The sequence below is a fragment of the Aquila chrysaetos genome, chromosome 13, assembly GCF_900496995.4.
Source record: "Aquila chrysaetos chrysaetos chromosome 13, bAquChr1.4, whole genome shotgun sequence".
Lineage (NCBI taxonomy): Eukaryota > Metazoa > Chordata > Aves > Accipitriformes > Accipitridae > Aquila > Aquila chrysaetos.
In genome coordinates this window covers 25,717,133-25,737,796 of record NC_044016.1, presented here as the reverse complement: position 1 = coordinate 25,737,796, position 20,664 = coordinate 25,717,133, and the positions used below count along the sequence as shown (strand labels likewise).

Sequence of the window (20,664 nt, the reverse complement as noted above, 5' to 3'; positions counted from 1 at the left end):
CTTCAAAGGTCTTTCAGAAAACATATGCTATCTGATGCCTATAGGATCTGAGGGAGCAGTGTGAAGATCAAACATACTTTTTCCAGTCACATCATTAAGTGAGAGTGAGACTATTGCCTTCAACTTGCACTTAAAAAGATACCCAAATACATTACCATAACTTAGTATTCAGACTTTACAAAGGCCAAGTGACACTGCTCAACTCCCAGTTCTCTTCTGCCTATGCAGATACATACCAAAACCCCTTTAACAAGAAGATTTTTTTAAATTGGTACTAATACCCTTTCTGTTGAAGAGAAACACTTTCGAAGCATTGAGTGGAATAAAAAGTACGTACTGAAAACTTAGAAGAACAAGCAAAATATATTTAACCTTTGATAGGAGGAATAAACAAAGGATTTTAAAGAGACCAGGGCACTTTGTCTCTTGAGGGATGTACTTCTGCACTTTACAGCTGCCCCCGTACTTCTTCTTAAGTTAAAAATAAAATCAATTATACCAACAGCCTAAAATGACAACTGGTCTTTCAGTTAAAACTGTCTGTGGGTACACAGAGACTAGCATACAGCATCAAATGTGTATCTCTTCTTCACTTTAATTTCAACTTCACAAACCTCAAAAAAAATGAGGTAGAAAAAAATTCATCTGACATAAAAAACCGCACATTTCCAATGTGTATGGATACTGACTTTCTTCTTCATCCTACCCTAGACTTATAGCTCTACTCACACTTAGACCTGTTTTTACTCTGTCATTGATCTGTGTCAATTCTAAACTGACCTGAAAGGAAAGAGTAGGACAGCAACTGAGAAGAGGTTGGTGGGCAGCAGATCACCTGCATGAAGAGGCATATTCAGCTCACACATACACAGGTGTGTGATCTCTCCAGTGAACTGAATGAAAGCAGCACATCTACTTTCAAAGTAGAATCTGCTCATAAGAAAAAAGTGGCAAGACTGGAACTGTAGGAAAGATTAAAACTTCCAGAAAGCTAAAAATTCTCTCTCTAATCCCTATCACCCCACGTGCAGTTAAGATACTGTTCAGAAAGTGAAATTTTGCACAACAGAAAAATTAGGGAGATTGCTATTTCAGGAGTAAAGTATCATCTCTGCTCTATGGGGTTCCCAAGACTCTTCAATCCAGCATCCTTTTCCCAAAAGTTTGTTATCAACTGTTTTACCAAAATGTCATTTAGAAACCCTTTCTTTTCCAACAAAATTCTGTTTTAAGATTACTAAACTGCTCCAGAAGTCCATTACGTTAGAGTTTATTAAATGTCACTGGATTTTACCTTACTGTTATTTAATGACAGAGGTTGAATATATCTTACTATTTTTATAAATGTGAGGATCTGAAATTAGGAGATCTTTAAAATGGCTACCATTTTATCTAACATCAGAATCTCTTCTTTTTCTTATTAATTGAAAAAAAAAAGTTTTCAGACAATTTAAAAATGCTCAAAAAGTCAATTCTGACATAGTATGAGTAGTTGTAATCCTATGTAAGACACCAAGTCTATACTTGATCTAAAAAAAGTCTTCTTAGGCCTGATTCCAGTCAGTGGAGTCACTCACAGTTTTACAGTCAACATGGTAGGTACAGATTTCATTCAATGTCTTAAGTAGTTTATGTGGTTCTGCCTGCTATTATGAAAAGACCGATAAATGTATACAAAAAATTTTAATTCTTTATCCTGCATCCATTAAATGTCTCACAGGATTCCAGGCCACCTCTTCACACATGTAAGTAAAAGCTAAAGAATAAAAAGCAAGGACTGATTTTATCTCAAGGTTATGGAAACATCATTAAACCATAAAACCATGGTGTCAAAAATTTATCTTGACATTAGAAAACATCTCAGTGGAGTTAAAGCCTTATCATGTAATTAACTGCAGATAATTCTGTTTAATACTGAGGATCAGAATTTAAAAACAGTCACAACCTTGATAAATGGCACGTTAAATAAACTGGAGCTTCCCAATAGTGATCAGATAGCAAGAATGAAAAAAATCCAACTCCAGCTCAAAGGACAGTTGATACAAAAGCAAATTGTCTATTAAGGACAGGGCAACACTCTCAAAAAGGAAGGTATATTACCCTTCTGAGACACCTCCCCATCTAGTACAGCTGATATTTTCAACAGATCTTATGCAAACTAAAAATATATTGGAGTGAAATTCGGTTCCCATGGAAAGAAATGGCAAAACTTTCTTTGATTTTCGATGGGAAGTTTCCACAACTTTGCACTCAAGGGGACTCTCTGCCCATTAAGCGTCACAAGCAAGTGAATAAAACTATAATTAACTTTCACAAAGACAAGAGCAGGGGCCAGCAGAGAAGGAGGACTGTTTAAAAGAGCTTCCGAGAAGCTCTTTTGACCTAAATCAGGTCGGACATTTTCCAAGAACTGTCTGGAATTTAGTCACCTCACTGCAGGACCGTTTTTCTCTTTTGTCTGGCTCTCTGCTTATTTTCCTTCTTGAGGATCCCGCATCAAACAGAAAAAAAATGACCTTTGATGGGATCTTTTTGTGGCATGCAATGAAAGAACTGATCCAAAAAAGTTCAATGTTAGAATAAGAACCTACTGAACTTGAAAGGAATGTTGGAAGAGGTTGGGAAAACAAGATTACATCTTGAAGTCATGTATCTGTAGTATTTCTTTGTTCTATGACCACACAGAGAAGTCATCACAGCTGGTCTTTTTTAGAGTTACACTACAGAGAAGAGACCACATAAGTATTTTATCAGAGACTTTATAGTTCCAAAGCCTTATATTTTACCTGCTGGGAATAAGCATCCCTATTCAGCTTAAGGAAAAAAAACCAGTATTTTTTCCACTGACATTCAGCTTATCTTCCAAAAAACATTCTATGGGAGTGGCAGAAACTGCCTGCTGTAACTTCACTAGGGATGTGGGCATATTAAAATCATATTTTAATATAATGTCGTACTTCATAACACACTCACACGAGAGTGACAATAGAGCTTTCCAAAAAGCATTGTGTTTGACAGAACTCCGAATGAGATACTAATTTTACTCACATGTAAAGCATATGGGCATATTTAGTTGACAGCTCCGTTCTCCCAACCAAGTCACCTGTTCAGTCAGATTCTTCTGTCCCTTCTGTCAATTCTTTTTATTATTAGTGCTATGAAGTATCTGTACCCATGATAGGTCTATGTCATTTGCTCTCCTTTTTCCTAGGGCAGACTATCACACAGACTCAGCAAAATGAGCAAAAGAAGGAAATGAGACCTACTTTAATGGTCTAAGAGCTGCTGAATTCCCAGAAAGGGGCGGGGGAGGGGGGGGGGCGGCAGGGAAAGCAACAACTACTTAAAAACCTGGTAATTTGCAGTATATTCAATAGGGTAGGGACAAATTCACAGTCCACATAAGGAATACATTGAGTTAAAAATATCTTTGTGATAGGAAAGCTATAGTGGAACAAACATTGTCATTAACAGGAGCATTCCTAGTCTTCCAGTTAGCAGGATATGGAGCTGGGAAGTCTTGACTTTCACTCTGTTCTTGATGCCCACTTGCATCACCTTGGTAAAATACATGTGAGGGAAGAGAAGGTGCACATATGTGCAGATGCTTGTGCATGCGTGTACATAAAAAATTTAAAAAGCTTCCTAATTTTCTTCATGAGTGCTCCAATATATTGGGCACCATCACACTGCTCCTGTAAAGCCACCACGGCCAGCCTCCATCTTAAGCTTATTACTACACAGGAAACAACAACATTTGTAAAGAATTTCTTACAAGCTGTGACTCAGTTCAAACTGGTTAGGCAGTGATCATCTTCTGATACTCAGTCTTATCTTCAGCTGTACAAATTCTTTAAACCAGGTAACACAGCATGCGTATTTCATGTGAAATACATCTGACAAAGTTCCAAACCAGCCTGCCAACACAAGACAGTAAAAGTTTGAGTGGAGACTAGGTAGTGCATAAGGTTTTTACCTACAAGCCCTTTTGACTGGGTGTATTTCAGCCTGTGTGGTTTTTCAGGGAAAAATGCAACTTTACACCACAGCAGTCTAATCACCAATTAAAAAAAATCTAGAAAAACAACACAATTGCTTATATTACTACTATTTCTTCTGTCCATAGCAAAAGAGATTCCACAATTGTGCAGATTAAAAAAATGTAAAAAATCATATATTGCATTTTTACTGCATTTCTTTAAAAGAGGCTCTTCCTTTTGTTTATATCAGAAGAAAAACACCTAAGAGTTTGATTTACTTCATAAGAAAATGCTTATTAAAACAACTGAGACATGCATGAGTTAAGATAAATCTTATGGTAGAATTTATCAACCAATAAGAAATCAAAAAAATTAAATCAAGTTAAAACTATAAGTATCCTCCATATGAAGTACTTCTGCTAGCTTCTGAATTGAAAGCAATAATATATGTACAGCAAAAGCCAACAATATTTAGTTAGTAACATAACAAACAGTTTACATATTGTGGAAATTAATTTCAAGTACATTACATGTAGCCTTTTAGAATAGATGATCCACATGGCCCCTGAGAAAGCAGTTTGTGGAATACAGTACTGTCAGGAACACCCATTAACACCTACTACTAAATGACAAAATGGAATGGGAGTATATCTGCAAATATTAAGATATTGCACTTTGCAGAAAAATTCTAGGCTGAAGAATGATGCTATATGCTCTTTTTCACTGTGGAAAAATTACTTTGACTGACTCAATTGTTTTTGAACTTGCTTGGTTTTTAAGGTAACTTTCCCCCCTCCCCCAAGATCTTCAGCATGATAATTTAAAAAAGGAAAAGAAAAAATATCCTCTGGCTGCTGCTTTAATTTTGAAGTATTATAATTATATAAAAGCTATACTTCTGCTTAAATACTGACTGAATAGAAAAAATAAATAATTTGATTTCACTTTGTCATATATCACATTCTGGATGTATCTACTGAACTCCCACTCAAAAATAAATCAAGAACACAAGGAAAGGATAATTTATGAGTTGTCAAGCAATCACATTTTAACACTTACTTTTGTGAAGATCTGAAAAAAGTCAATTACAGGTGGCAAGTGAGACGCATCCTGGATCTCCATTTTCAAATACAGTTGCAATGTCTGTGCAAGGTGCCTGAGGCCGTCTTTCATTTCTTCACTTAACTGTTCAGTATCTTAAGGGGAAGAGAAGAAAAAAGTATATCATGTCATAAACAGAACCTTTCACCAACATTTTGAAAATGTCCAATCACAGCCACACAGTCTAGACATTTCCAGTCCCAGAATTAATCTTGACAGAGGGCAATTTTGACAGAGGGCGGACATTTGTCAGTTTTTCTGACAGCTACCTATCAACGCACAGAAGAGTTTATGAGGTTGCTACTGCCAAATCGTATGAATACAATGGTGAGTTAAAGATCAAAAGCCAATAGATAAAGCAGATATGTAAGCAGATGTAAGACATTACATACAAAAATTAGGCATCTGGGTTTGTAACATTAGAAATGTGCTTGAAAGTTTATGTGGTAGTACCATCCTCCTTACAGCAGTGCATATTTTTATACTGTATTCTCCACAGATGTGTCAGAAACACTTATGCTGGCAGATCAAAAGGGAAAGTATTTTAGAGACAAAGGTAGTTTCATACACAGCAGCTGGTAAATGGAATGGATATGGAAGAATATTAAGCAAGTACCACTTTTATTCAATACTAAAGCACCATTATTCATGCTTTACGGATAGGAATCCTAAAACAGAAAGAAACAAAATGCCTTATTTTCTAATGAAGTGATCATGCATGCATCAGGTCACTGATAACATGGAAAGCGAAACTCAGTTGCCCTAGTAAGTTCAGTGCCTGATTACCTGCTTCACATTTTCTTTTTCCTGCCAGTTACCACAAAAAGAATAAGGCCTAAATGGAGAACGTGAAGGTGAACAAATTCAAGTATCAGTCTATAACAAAAGGCAAAGGGGATTATTATGTACTATGAATCAATCTCATCTCTACATAATGGTGAATTGTTATTTTATTTTAAACACTGTCGTGGTTTAACCCCAGCCAGCAACTAAGCACCACGCAGCCGCTCACTCACTCCCCCCACACCCAGTGGGATGGGGGAGAAAAATTGGGAAAAGAAGTAAAACTTGTGGGTTGAGATAAGAATGGTTTAATAGAACAGAAAAGAAGAAACTAATAATGATAATGATAACACTAATAAAATGACAACAGCAATAATAAAAGGATTAGAATGTACAAACGATGCGCAGTGCAATTGCTCACCACCCGCCGATTGACACCCGGCTAGTCCCCCAGCGGCGATTCCCCCGCCCCCACTCCCCAGTTCCTAAACTAGACGTGACGTCCCATGGTATGGAATACACCGTTGGCCACTTTGGGTCAGGTGCCCTGGCTGTGTCCTGTGCCAACTTCTTGTGTCCCTCCAGCTTTCTCACTGGCTGGGCATGAGAAGCTGAAAAATCCTTGACTTTAGTCTAAACACTACTAGCAACAACTGAAAACATCAGTGTTATCAACATTCTTCACATCCTGAACTCAAAACATAGCACCGTACCAGCTACTAGGAAGACAGTTAACTCTATCCCAGCTGAAACCAGGACAAACACCTATCCTTAATGGGAATGGAAATAACCTTTTACCAAGAACGGTTCTTCCCCATACTTTAGAACCAAGCTTGTTGCCCTCCTGGAAGGACAATTCAAGATCTGTGTTCCTCTTTAAAGCTAACTCCTAGTCACTCACTTAAAAAGAGGATGCAATTAAAGCAGCTGTCACTGGGTTTGGTTAAACAGCCATCTAGTGTGTACAATACTGAGGCTTCTGTGTTCTACCCCACCTGGCATTCCTCTGCTTGAAAGTACTGGCTATTTTATAGGTTGTAAATTGGCTGTCTTGGAGTTTCCATTTCTCACACACCACACAGGTGAGTTGCTTTAATAATCTCTTTGAGCTACTTCCAGCAGTGCACTAAATGCTGGCTTACTAAAATGGCCAGTACCCATGGACAGCCATCAGCCAGAAGTCTTCCAGTGGAACCAGCTACAGTTTGCTTCTAGTCTGGTATGGGTTTCCTTATTTGCAAGCTCCTCAGTTCTATTTAGACTTTCTCTGGAGCTACTTTCTCTGGAGTGCTGAATGATGCAGTCCTACCAGTACACTGTATTATGGCAAATGTACCCCTCTTCATGCTATATACAGAGTTCAAGAAGCATCTATATTATCTGTTGTATATTGTTTCCATTTCAGCATAAAGTAACACTTTCCAAGATCTGCTCCCATTCCAATGGTCAGTTGTTGCTGCTGAAATGCCATCTACAAGCCATCCTTGGGGTGATTCTGCAATGTACTGAGCAAGCAATGACTCCAGAGGAATCTTAAGGGTGGTCTGTCCCTACTAGGGCTGGGGAAGGAGACACATGCTCTCTCAGAGCAATCAGATTCAGCTCCTCACAAACTTCAAACCAGCTAGTACTAAGAATGCTGAGATATGCCCCTCCATACCTGGCACAAAGCTTATTTAACCAAAGTATTTGCCTTTTTATAGCTACCCCCAGTGCTACCCATGTGCATCTTAACAGTGTGGACATTTGAGGGTGATCTGGCAAGCCTGAATGAATGTACACGTTAGAAATCCAGACGTGTGCTCTTCACAATGTATGGAAATCTCTGGTATAGAAAAGTATCATATCTATGAGGACTGTGTCTTCAAGAAAAGCAGCAAACTTCTAGATGATTGGAAAACTCAAGTTTAAAAAAATAAAAAACCCATAAACATACACTTGCATTTCTTGTATAATACTCCTTTGAAACTAAAGATGCTTTTTCCTTCAAATGTAATTTTTCAAGACATTGTGTCATTCGTCTTTACCTGATGTACATTACAAAATGCATTATGACAAAGAGAGGAAGGCATGATATGCTTCACTATTAGCAAATAAACACCTCTAGAATGGAGAAGAGGAATCATGCAAGCAGCATGGCATAAATGGACACTGCAGTTTAGGACAGATGTGAACAAGAATATCGAATCCAACTGGAACTTCAGGGAGAATTGGCAGAGATGGGAGCAGAATGCAATTATCCACACTAGAATCTATCCAGGACATCAGAGCTAATGAACCCAGCAAAAAGTCCCACGGGATCTTCAACGGCAAATGATCAAGACCTGGTTTTCACAGCATATCAAGAAGCCAAGGCCAAAAGCAAAGTGAAACAAAGGTTGTGAATGTTTTCATTTTGTGTTTTTAAGAAACTTTTTTCAATTGTGTAAGAACCCTGGTGTGGGAGAGAAAATGCTATAAAACCCCTGTGGAAAGTTTTCTAAATAAGGCGTAGGATTTAATTATGCAGCTCTGATACTGATACAAGTAAAGTAGCAAAAATTCTGCCCATAGTACAGCACACAAACTCTTTTCTGCACACTGAATCTTGGTAAGTGAAAGCAAAGTTGATTTCTGAATGATCATAACAGATAGTGAACCTGTAGAACCACGTAAGTAAGGAATTGTGTTAAAATAAATGAGAACTAGCAAAAGTAACAATGCACACAGACACCGCTCCTACTTAACCTGAGTTTCAGGGTACACAATGAATTTGAAGGAACTATGGAGCTGGGAATAGAACTTTATAAAGGGCTAGATGCCTCTACATGTTTGGGGGATTTTTTTTAGTATATGTATTACATATTTTTTCAGATAATTATTTGATAAGTGTATAAAACTTTATATGTTTTTATTCAGTTTATATAAGTCACACACACTGAAAATCACCCAACCGTATAAAGTAACATTGAAAAGGAATAGCGTAAAAGGACACTGACACAGCATAGTGACAATAACAATTTTCAAGTATTTTGGACTTCCGGAAAAAAAAAAGAAAAGAAAAAAAGAAAGGAAAAAAAAGAGTATTAATTAGAATTCTATCTGTCATATTTCTGATTAGTGTTGAAACACCATGTTCTATTACACAGATGCTTCCTGAGAAGTTTTTTGCTACAGAAGATCACAACCTGTATTTCTAGTTCATGTGATTCCCTCCAATGAAATCTTTTCCCCTATATACTTAGACTTCTGATGAAAATGCTTTTCTGACTCTCCTATGGATTCTACCAAGTACCAAAGTAAATCTTTATCAACACCATCTGTAAATTGTGCAGTAAATGGGAAAAATGTTATGAAATAGCAGTAGCTTTTTGATGATATAGAGGCAGCAAAAAGCATCACAGCTACTACAAGTTGTCACACTATCCCAAAACACTCTTTTGGACTATCCTAACTGCAAAACCATAGAGACCATCTATTCACTCTAGCAAGGAAGCTCTGAAAAGAGCAAAAGGAAAGAGTTAGTCAAAACCTTCACATAAGATTATGCAAGTGTCATAAGCCATTTGTACTGCATTCTATCAAGTATTAATGTCGGTTAATGTCTAGAGTCCTGAACACCTTGCACTTTGGATTTAGGATTACACAGGAATTGTTATTAAAGCTCTTAGAGTAAACACAGATGGAACAGTAGATGTGGATCTCTCACGTGCTTCCTCCTAAACTAACTTGCTATGGACCAGCTGTTTCTGTATCAGTGAGAGGACAGTCATCCCACCTGTATCACAGGCCATATCAGCATTTCCTTCAGAATGAGAATTTTAGTAGAAGCTTCCAGCCATTTTACAGATTTTTGTACCATTTATCCATTCCAGCTCAGGTCTGTTCAATACCAAGCTTCTTTCCAGACAGCTTATCACACTATTCCCCTCGTCTCCAGCCAAGTTAAAGGAAGCTGAGATCATCTCCTGAAGGGTACTGAGAAACCGCAGTTTGTATGAAATTCAGTTACATAAAAATCTTGGCCTACACTAGAGAAAATTGCTGTACAAGTGATCAATATTTAATTTGTAATGGGAAAGTCTTCCCTTCCCTCCAGTTCCTACTGTGCCACTGTGCAACCAGCCATTGGTACAATAGAGCACCGTGAAGAATTTTTTTCTCCGGATCCCAGCAGTGCCACGAAGCATAGAAGTCCATAGTCTTCATCATTTTAACTTCATTTGAAGCATCTGGAAATGCTGCTCTTAATTCAGATATTCATCTAAGTCCCCATAAACTTTTGTTACACCATTTGAGAATATCCGTGGCAGAAAATCCTGATGTTTTAAATTATTGAAATGCATTCCCTCTATCCCTTTTAATTTGTTGCCTTATTAAGGTCTTTTGCCCATGCAGTTTGGGAGAAGGTGGCAGAATGTCAGGATGTACACAAGTAAAACATAATACTAGTTATTGTATTTTTTTATGTTTATGTGGTTTTATTTCTACCTAACTATATCAATAGATCAAGCTGGTTTACAGCCAAATCTCTAAATAACACTAAAAAAATGCTGAGGTAATCAAAATATTCACATTACTCTCTAGAAAATCCCTTCAAGCAAGATGTAAGAATGAACTAAGGATGTATTTCTTCCCTTGTAAGTCTTTAACCTTTAAGCTACCACAAAATCTGGAAAAAAAAGTTTTCTATTTCAACATTAGCTCTGCTGAGAGATTATAACGAGCATCCTTTCCCACCCAAGCATTTGAAACTTGTGAAACCACAAAAATAATATCTGCACAAATTTATCTTTTTTTCTCCATTGAAAAGTCATGTAGAAGGCAGACATACACATATCCCTTGTAAATTTCAAGCTTCTTTCCTTTTTCTGGAAGTTTTTTTGAAGCTTTATGCAATAGCACATAAATATTAAAAAAGTAAAAACTCAGTGTAAAAATACATGTATTTTTGTATATGTATATAAAAATATTGGCACTGTATGTAATAAGGCAGATATTGGGTAAATTAAAAACTGAAAAGGCAAGATGTACACTGTAAAATGAGAAAAAATATTAAAACCAAAAAAATTAGGTGGAAGTTTTGCTTGAAAAAGACACACATGTTTTTTACTTGATCTTTGAAAAAACTGTTCTTCCCCACAGAGGTTTAGCAAGTTTTGTCTTTGATTCTGTTATTCTACAGAGCAGACCTTCAAAAGGCAAGCTGCAAGAAAATTAGATGGCCATTCTGTAAAGCAGAACTTGGAAGCATTTTCTGCAATATGGTTGGCAATTACTTACTTGACTGAAGATCGGAAAAAGAGTAGAGTCTCTCAGAAAGGCATACTGATTGTCTAAGCTGCAGAGAAAAACAGATAATTATCACTTACATAGCACACTTTATCTTGAAAACACTCTAAAAGATTGATTATTCAATGTGATATGCCTATAAGATAATTAGGTAAGGCTAACAGCATCAACATAAACCTGGTCATGCCGTACTTTCTATAAACTATCATAAAAATATTAATTTTTCTTGGTGTTTAACACTTTCTACTAATTTTTTTTTTTTTTTTTTTTACTTTGGCAGCTTAACCTTAGTAATTTACTTTGGCCCTTCACACTATAATTGAAAGCAATTTATGAAGTTAGCAGTCTCAGATTTCATGTGACTATAATTAATGCACAGTATACCTAGGTACATATTTGCCCTTTAAAAACAATCATACACACACTCTTCCCAACAATGTATAAATTAAGATATTAAATCATATTTTATCACCTCAGACCACAACAAATGCACATGTTTTTATCCAAGACAAACAGCATCATGGCAGGGTCAGCAAAAAAATGGGCAAATCCTTTTTGATTTACAATCCCACACAGTCATAAGCTGCTTAACCTAACAGAAAATTTAGTCTGCATAAATTAATCAAACTGTGGGAATGTCAAACACCCAGGACTTCCAAGACAGTTTAGGAAAAAAAGAAAAAGAAAAAAAAAAAAAGAGAGTAATTGAGATTAAGAGAACCCAACATTGAAAGCATGGCATTGTGCCCTCCAAAGGAAGGGCTAGCTAACAGTGTTTCTGTCCTTACCACTCATCCAAATAAGGCTGAATGAGGTTCCCAGTGAAGTTAGTGGAAAAGCACCAATAACTTCAGAAGCATCGAAGAAGAAACAGTGTCCCTCTGTGCTTTCCCTCTATGCAGAAATAAGTTTAGAATGCTACCCTATAGTCATAGGAAGAGAAAGTTGATAAACAGGTCCCTTGAGCTTAATTATGTCCATTTTAGTATCTCTTGATCCTTTCAGCATTTCTGCAAATTAATCAGTAATCTTGTAATGCAATATGCAGTCCAATTTTGTTCAGCAATTCCAGTCACTTCAGCTTTCTAGCTGTTAATTACATTAAAAATGTAGAGTGAAAAAGTATTTATCTGAGTCTGCTACATTGAATAAATCTAAATGAATGTCACTTACTAGTTTAAAAACAATCCTGCCAGCAAGTCTGACAGAGTCTGGAGGAAAATTAGGCTCCACGCTCTTAAGACACCTGCATTCCTGCTTGTGGTCCAGCCAAGCTTCTTTCTATTAGGATTTTTTAAAAAGGAAAGGAAAGAAAAAACTGCATGTTATTTTACATAACATATATCACTTTTTTAATATATATACACACAAATATTTTATACATATGGTTATTTATATATGCACACAAGCAAACATGCTCAGCCTCGCCATGGGCTGGCACTGGGTATCCAGAACCACAACAGCATCACAGCTACTGAGCTGAGCTGGGAGGAACGACTGCAGAGCTGAAAGTCAGCTCCAAAGGACCAGGAAGGGGACTTTCCTTGGGTACTGATGTCCACTGACTCTGTCAGCCTCCAACACGGGCAACCTCGGATGCTGACTGTCAAAGAAACAGCAGCACATGCTGTCCTGCTTTTGGCTGGGAGAGAGCTGATTTTCTTTCTAGTAGCTGGTATAGTGCTATGTTTTGGATTCAGTATGAGAAGAATGTTGATAACACACTGATGTTTTCAGTTGTTGCCAAGTAATGTTTAGACTAAGTCAAGGGTTTTTCAGCTTCTCATGCCCAGCCAGCAAGAAGGCTGGAGGGGCACAAGAAGTTGGGAGGGGACACAGCCAGGACAGCTGACCCAAACTGGCCAAAGGAATATTCCATACTATGTGATGTCATGCCCCTTATATAAACTGGGGGGAGTTGAGCTGGGGGCAGGGGGGAATTTCTGCTCGGGAATTAACTGGGCATCGATCAGCGAGTGGTGAGCAATCGCATCGTGCATCACTTGTTTTGTATATTCCAATCCTTTTATTATTATTATTGTCATTTTAATATTGTTATCACTATTAGTTTCTTCCTTTCTGTTCTATTAAACTCGTCTTATCTCAACCCACGAGTTTCACTTTTTCTTCCCCGATCCCCATCCCACTGGGTGTGAGGGAAGTGAGTGAGCGGCTGCGTGGTGCTTAGTTGCTGGCTGGGGTTAAACCACAACACACACACTTTACCAGCATAGTCTAAGACTGCAGCTATAAGGTGAGTGTTGTGGAAAGGTACAGGCTGGGTTATCCACTCAAACCAACCCCATCACGCCATTCCCTCCCCTAATGCTATTAATTTGTAACTGATACTATGGACACTGGATCTACAGCAGTGCAGGTTCAGGACAAAACAGTATCACTATCATGCTACCCCAGAATTTAACTTTACCTTTAAGAAAACCTAAGAGAAACACAAACAAAAAACTGTATGGTCAAGTTCCCATTCCAGTTCCTTGCCAATACAAACCTTACTTCAGTCTGCTTCATGCTACTGTCTGACAATATAGTTCATACCATATGTTTCTGAACATTGTATCTGACGCCTTTAATGCACAAAAGGAACATGTAAAGATAGAACAATAGAATGTAAAGATAGAAATGCACAGAAACCATTTTTTGTCCCATGTTCCTGCTATAAAAACCATTTTCTTTACTGTTATACAACATGCTATAAATAGCATCATCAGCTTCGTTCAAATTGGTATCACCATTCCAGCTAGCTGAAATTTTTATTAGATAAATAAATGGGCTCTTATTCTCATTTCATTGTGGCAAAGAGAGATGGAGCTGCATACTTCACAAGATTGGAGAGAACTTGAAGGGATGCTAAAATTTCCTCTACTATCTTAATTCTGCCAACACACACAACAGCCTAAGCAAGCGTTCACTTAGCAATCAGAGGCCTTCAGAGTCTATCCCCTTCACCAAAATGCAGCTGCTCTAAAGCAATGGTCAAGTTTTTCATGGTGCAAAAACTATCCTCAAAGATCCCTGAGTGGATGAGGCATTAATGCCCATGGCTGGAAGGACTGGTGATGATATTTTCACAATTCAGACCAGGAATGGTCGCTGTAACCAAAATTTACCAAAATAGAAGATGGAACCAAAAATATTCTAGTTGCAAGTACTACCTGAACCTGCAATTTTTGTTTCATGGGCCACTTTTATTAGAGTAGCAGACAAAGACTAACACCTCCACAGCAGAGACGAGACAGGATGAAGGTGAGGGAAAGCTGCTATATATTGAAATATGTCTTCCCACCCCCTTCCTTGTCCCCCCCAAATCAGTGTGGAAGAGCAACAAGAATGAGTCTTCAGCTAAAGAAACATGTTGAAAGAGACAGTAAATTTCTGATAACCTTTCTTTTTTTTGCCTTCTGTCTTTACAAGCTGAAAATTCTGTTTGTAATTAAAAAAAAACTCCAAGCCCATCTCATTAACATAGTACATATTTACACATTTTATTTACATATTCACAGTATATGTCTGAAGTCACCCAGCTGTTTCAAATACTTTTAAAGAGCAAACTGAAACAACAGGGCACAACAAAAAATTGCTACAATGACAAGAACTCAGAATAACCAAGGGCTTCTGAAGGTGACATTCTCATAGATAGGCAGTAAGGAAAAAAAAAAAAAAGAACTCAGAAAAACAGCTTCTGTTAGGTAACTGCCACACAGAAAATGATAAAATGTCTAATATAAAGAAATTAGATGTTCAGCAATAAAAAAAAAAGGAGGGAATGGCAGTGATATGTGCAAGTGTACATCACACCTGTAGATGCTGACATGCTAGTTATAAAGATTACAAAGGCTATCAAACAATTTTTTCTTAAGATGCATTTAAGTGGGGGAATTGTTTCAGGTAACTAGATTTCAGCACCAGTAGCATTTATTCTACTTCATTCAGGTTTGGGTTTTTTTTTTTTTTCCTTTGGCTTACACATAATAAATAAATTGGACTTTTTATTTCTTTCAGATACATGGGAGATTTGTGATTTCATTTCCTTTACCCATAACTCTACAAGGGGAAAAAATGACACCAATAAGGCATTAATCCAAATACAGTTAATGTCACATGCTGTCTGACAAATAAAAGCTAAGTATCTAGTGCTGAATAGAATTATTCTTGTCTAGAAGAAACAAGGTCATGCTTGTAAATGTCCAGACATCATTCTGTGTAATATAATTATATTGGCATTTTTATCCCACTTAAACTAAAATTGTTCTTTGGAGTAAGCCTTTATATGTCAAATTTTTTTCCCTACATAAATGTTGCACAGAATTTTAAACATGCTAGAGGTGACATCAAAATGATTAATAGCTTACCCAACCAGTAAAGCCCTAATGAGATGAAATATGCAGTACCACACAGCATCATATGCCACATTTCTTTGAGATGCATTCCCACGTGAGAACAGTTCAGACACACACCTTCTGCAAAACAGCGCTTCAGCTGAAACTGATGTCAAAAAGGAATTAATCTGATGACTCTGCAGAAGGAGCGCTGGAACGGGGACTGCCATTTACTTCCCCCCAACTGGCCATGGAGAGGGGGAAAAGCTCCAAATGCATTAAATACAATGAAAATCAACAATATTTCTTCTCACTACCAAGACAACAAGGATACAAGTTACAGAACAATATGAAACTATGAAGATTTGTGACCCTGGAGAGACCTACTTTTAAAGTCAATCTCTAAACAATACCTATTGGTGGGCATATATTAGTCCCACAGTTCTCCGTGGGAGGTTTTCTTAACTCTGCATACCCTGGCTTTCAGTCAAGGTTTTTATATCCCATATCCAGCATGAGTATAAATACTATAGTGCAGAGGTACGGCCACCTGGTACAACCCTTCTCCCTTCCCGCCACGCAAGGTCTTCCAATTTTGCAACAGATTTTTTTTTTTCCCCCTATTAGAAATTAATGCTATCAGAAGGAGGCAAAAACAGACAAGTAAACAGTGCAGGGCAGTACTCATCCCTCCTCCTCTGGGCTTCACTACACTTAGTAACTCAGAAAGGATATCCCTCCTTTTACCTCCTCCCAAATCATTGTCTCTCATTCAAGCTCAATGTATCCCCAGTGCAATTCGTCAGGCTTTACTGAAGTGGAAAGGGTCAGCACCTATACAGCTTGGGAGATAGTGCAGCATATAGCTGTTTACTGGTGGCAGATTGAGAGTCTGCCCCCCTCAAGCCAGCACCACAGCAACACCAATGCATCACTGGGTTTCACTGGACAACCCAGGCTGACTCAGGGCATGGGCAAAGACCCCTCACATCTGCCTGCGAGGTCTTGCATATTTTCAGCTGAGCTGTTTTGCCAACGTGCATCCATTCTTGCACAGACATATACTATCCCTGTCTTCCAACATCCTAAACCAATGTTTATGAAACGAAGGTTTCCCTTGTCTCCTAAGCAGGATCAAAAAATGAATGCTTCCTGCAGATTAACATGCTACTGAAAAGCAGTTAAAGACTAGAGCTCATAAAAAAAAAAAAAATTCAAAGTGCAATATTTTTCCATTGGAAGTTTTTAATTTGTTAAAAAGACCTAATTTGTAATTTCCAAAGGATCATTGAAATTTTTACAAAATGTGTCTGAGTTTTGTTGGTTTTTGTTTTTTGTTTTTTGGGTTTTTTTTAAATGAAGCCTTTTCAATAATGTTTGATAATGGCACATTCTGAATTTTGCCTGAAATGACTCTCCCATTTTTCAGGGATTATCATCTATATCACTGGTCCCCAGTCTATGGGATGCACCAAATTAATAAACATTGCCAGGGGAGATCACAGCAGTGATTATGAGGAGCAGCAGATGTGGTAACTCTATGTTTGGAGGGACACCCAGCCAACATAACACTGCTAGAAGGCAGCTCCAGGAAATTAGGCATCAAGAAGTAGGAAAGGGGCTACACAGAGAATTGTCAGAGGGGCAAAAGTCAATGCGGTCCAACTGAAAAAAGCATTTAAAAGCAAAAGGTCTACATATACTTAATCCTGAAATCAGAATTCAGTTGAAAAAGGTCAGCCCAAAGGATCTCTTGTGTTAACTTCCAGTCCCACATTTCTAATATTTTTTGAAGCAAATTAAAGTGGTAAAAGTGAAAGCAAACTGCTTCAAATGGCGTGGGGGGGGGCAGAATTTTGAAATTTGGCACAACTCACTTGAAATTTTCAATATTGACATTATGGAGATTTCTACAAACTGGAAATTCTAATTCCTATGTAGTTTTGTTGAGGATTCCTGTCTCTGCCCACAGATCTCCTTAAAGGATAATAATTCTCATATTAAGTTCCAAAAAGGGAAACATCTTTTAAAAGACTATTTCTTCTCCTACAGGTTAGCCCAAAGACAATTTTTCTAAACCACCTGACATTATAAATCAAATGAAGATTTTTACAAGGTACTTTCAGATTTTAAAATGGCTCATTTTGGCATATCCTAACATAGAAATCCCCTACTGCATTTACTTTGAAGTTTCCTTCACAAAGTCCACCTTTATCGTAAACCTAGTTCAGCTACTCAGATTAATCTCTTTTTTTTAAGTCAGATTTTTACATTAATTCTGATTTCATTTAATGTATTAACCAGAAAACTCCAGAAAACTGACAGTTTTTAAGCCTAAGCTAAGTGTTTTGAGTTGTAGGATTCATTTAACACACATCAAAAAAAAATCAAATCATTCTGCAACTAAGTATAAATTGTAAATCCAACCACACAACTTGCATTTCAAAGTTATCTGTATTTATAAAACTAAAATAGTCCTGTTCTGCCAATATTCACTTTTTTAAATGTTCAGACTGCAATTTCATTCAGTACCCTGCTGTTTTATTTTGTTCAGCAATTAGTTTAATTAGAAGTGCACATATTAATGAATTGCACTAAAGCTACAGAGGATAAAGTAGAGCACAAAGCCTTCGGCTTGGCCAAGGAGAGCTTTGCTAACAGCTGCTATAAAACCACAGCTGCACAGTAGTTTAGCTAGCTTATCAAAAGAAATAAGAATTAGAGGACAGTCCTCAAAAGCAAACAGATCTGGCTGGTCTCAGTTTTATCTGGATCATCTGCCCTGAGTCGCCTATCCCAAAAAATTCGCTGTTTTGACTAGAAAATAACATTTTTTCAGTTATTCTCAATTGCTACCTAATATCACAGAATATTATATAATAATTCAATATTTATTGATATTAACAGTTCAAGATATTATGTAACAGTAAATACACAGCATTTTAAGTGCAGATTACCTTTAGCAGCAGTAGCCTGTCTCGCTGAAATCAATACCTACAACTGTAGATGACTTCCATCACATGAACCCTAGAGCTGGAAGCACAAAGCAGATACCCAAGATGGCTTCAGGTTATCCAGTGTGAATACCTGAAGCACATTCACATAATTGTTTTCCCCAAGGAGGAAGCCCCATTTCCTACCTTCATTGCTACTACACCTAAACTGGAACAGGGTATTGCATTATATATTGCAGACTTGCTTGTGCAGGTCAGTGCCAGCAGAGTCTCATTTCACATTAGAGACTTGCCAGTAGCAGCTTTACCAATAACTCTCCTGGCAGATAATTTGTTTTAAACTTACCGTGTACGGAAGGGTTAAAAGATGGAATTTTGGTCCGTGGATGAACACTGAGTAAGAAGTAGATAACTAAGAAACACAGTCAGCACAGGGAACAGATAGTTTATTGCCTATTGTTTGAAATGCTGACCATGGGGATAAGGAGGTTGAGCAATGTTAGGGGAGGTAGTACGTGCAATAATGGAGGAATACAAGGCACCACACATAATTTTGCTTACCTTGCAAAAGTCCGGCTATTGGTTAGAGCATAGCAGACGTGACTGATGGATTATGGTAATATGCCACGTGTACAAAGCCCATGAACCAACAATAGATGGGATGGCTATGACACGTGCAGCGTACCTGGCCAGCGGGCGCATGTGCCATAAGCTCCCTATATTGCAACCGAGGCGTGTTTTGACACTCACTGGCCGCAAGTGTCAACACCTGTTCCTCCACAAATATATAAAATACCGGGGTTTTCCAAAGAGCCGTGGGACGATGTACGGCAAGGTCACCATTGCCTCCATGGGGACGCCCACGTAAAGCTGGCACATACCGACTGCTGGGCTGAGCTCACGGCACAAGACGGCACAAGAATATACGGAATGTATGGAGGGTTCATCTTCTTCTTCATACTCCTTGGGTCAGTACATTAATAGGTTGGGGTTTTTTTTTTCCTTTGTAAGATACCCTTAGCGTAACGCATGTGTGTAGTTAGTAAAATGCTTGCTTTTTCCCTTATAGTCAGTGTGTGTGTGTTTACCTTCTCGGGAATCCCCGAAACCACCCTAAAACACTTACCTTGCAAAGACTCTGGTCTTTTATATTCTTCACAGTCATATTTTCCTTATGATCTCCCATAATAAATCTACCTGTGGCATTATTATTGATGCTACAGTAAGTACCTAATGTACATTGCAAACATTTGCCATACAATGAATCAAAATGACATATCTTCCTCTTTTTCCTCTCCATATGTTTTAATCCCAAAAAGGAGGGGTTTCTGGCATGTTGATAACACTGCAGATAAAGGCAGAATTGTTTATAGAAGCACATGATATGTGAAAAGATCATTTGAACATCAAGGACTTAATTTAAAAAGTTAAATTCATATATGTTTAACAGAGTACCACTACAGTCTGTTTTAACCATTAGTTGGTTTTCTTCATTTTTCTCTATTCGGGGGGGGGGACCAAAACAAAAAACAAACACCAAACCAAAAACCACAGAAATCACAATGCAAATCAAAGAGGAATCACTTAAAAATTCAAGGGTTCTGTAAAGCATCCTCATGGTTAAAATCTCAGGTGCCTGGTTCTCTGCTGTATTAGACCTTACACAGTCATTTACCCTTGCATGTCCACTCAGTACCAAGTCCTGCCAAGTTCTGCGCACATGCTTAAGTGACAATACAAGCCAATTATAAAAGCTAAGGTTTTAAGTCTGAACACCTTTAAGAACTCTTTCATAGGATAAAATCACAGGATAATTCAGGTTGGAAGGGTTCTACAGAGATCTCTAGTTGCAACGCATGGTCAGCTTTGGGGTCAGACCCAGCTCAGAGCTTTTTATACAGTGGGGTCTTGAAATCCGCAAAGCATGCAGATAACACCAACACCCTGGCCAGCTTGTTCCACCTCTTGGCTGTCCTCAGGGTGAAACAATTTTTCCTTATATTCCATGTGAACCTCTCTTCTTTCAGCATAAGCCTGTTGTCCCTTGTCCTCCTGCCATGCACCACTGTGAAAAGCCTAGCTCCATCTTCTTAAAAACCTCCTCAGAGATGCAGTTTTGTCCAAGGCCGCCTCTTCTCTGCACATTCTTGACCTTTACTTCCTCTGAAAAAACTGGAATATATACTTTGCCATGATAAAAATTACTCCTGAAATACAAAATGTTTTACTGCAAAATTGACT

At 37.8% G+C, this 20,664-nt stretch overlaps 1 protein-coding gene across 2 annotated transcripts in view; it reads right to left on the bottom strand.

Moving 5' to 3' along the window:
• SMYD3 (SET and MYND domain containing 3) overlaps positions 1–20,664 on the bottom strand; it is a 433,339-nt gene that overhangs the window by 359,735 nt on the left and 52,940 nt on the right. The window contains exons 3-5 of one of the 2 annotated variants that reach the window (XM_030036115.2): positions 12,309–12,416; positions 11,127–11,184; positions 5,040–5,176 (exon numbers count right to left, since the gene is read on the bottom strand). In XM_030036115.2, coding sequence (XP_029891975.1) covers positions 5,040–5,176; positions 11,127–11,184; positions 12,309–12,416 — 303 coding nt within the window. The remainder of the gene's footprint in view (positions 1–5,039; positions 5,177–11,126; positions 11,185–12,308; positions 12,417–20,664) is intronic. The other variant, XM_041128496.1, reaches the window with a different exon arrangement.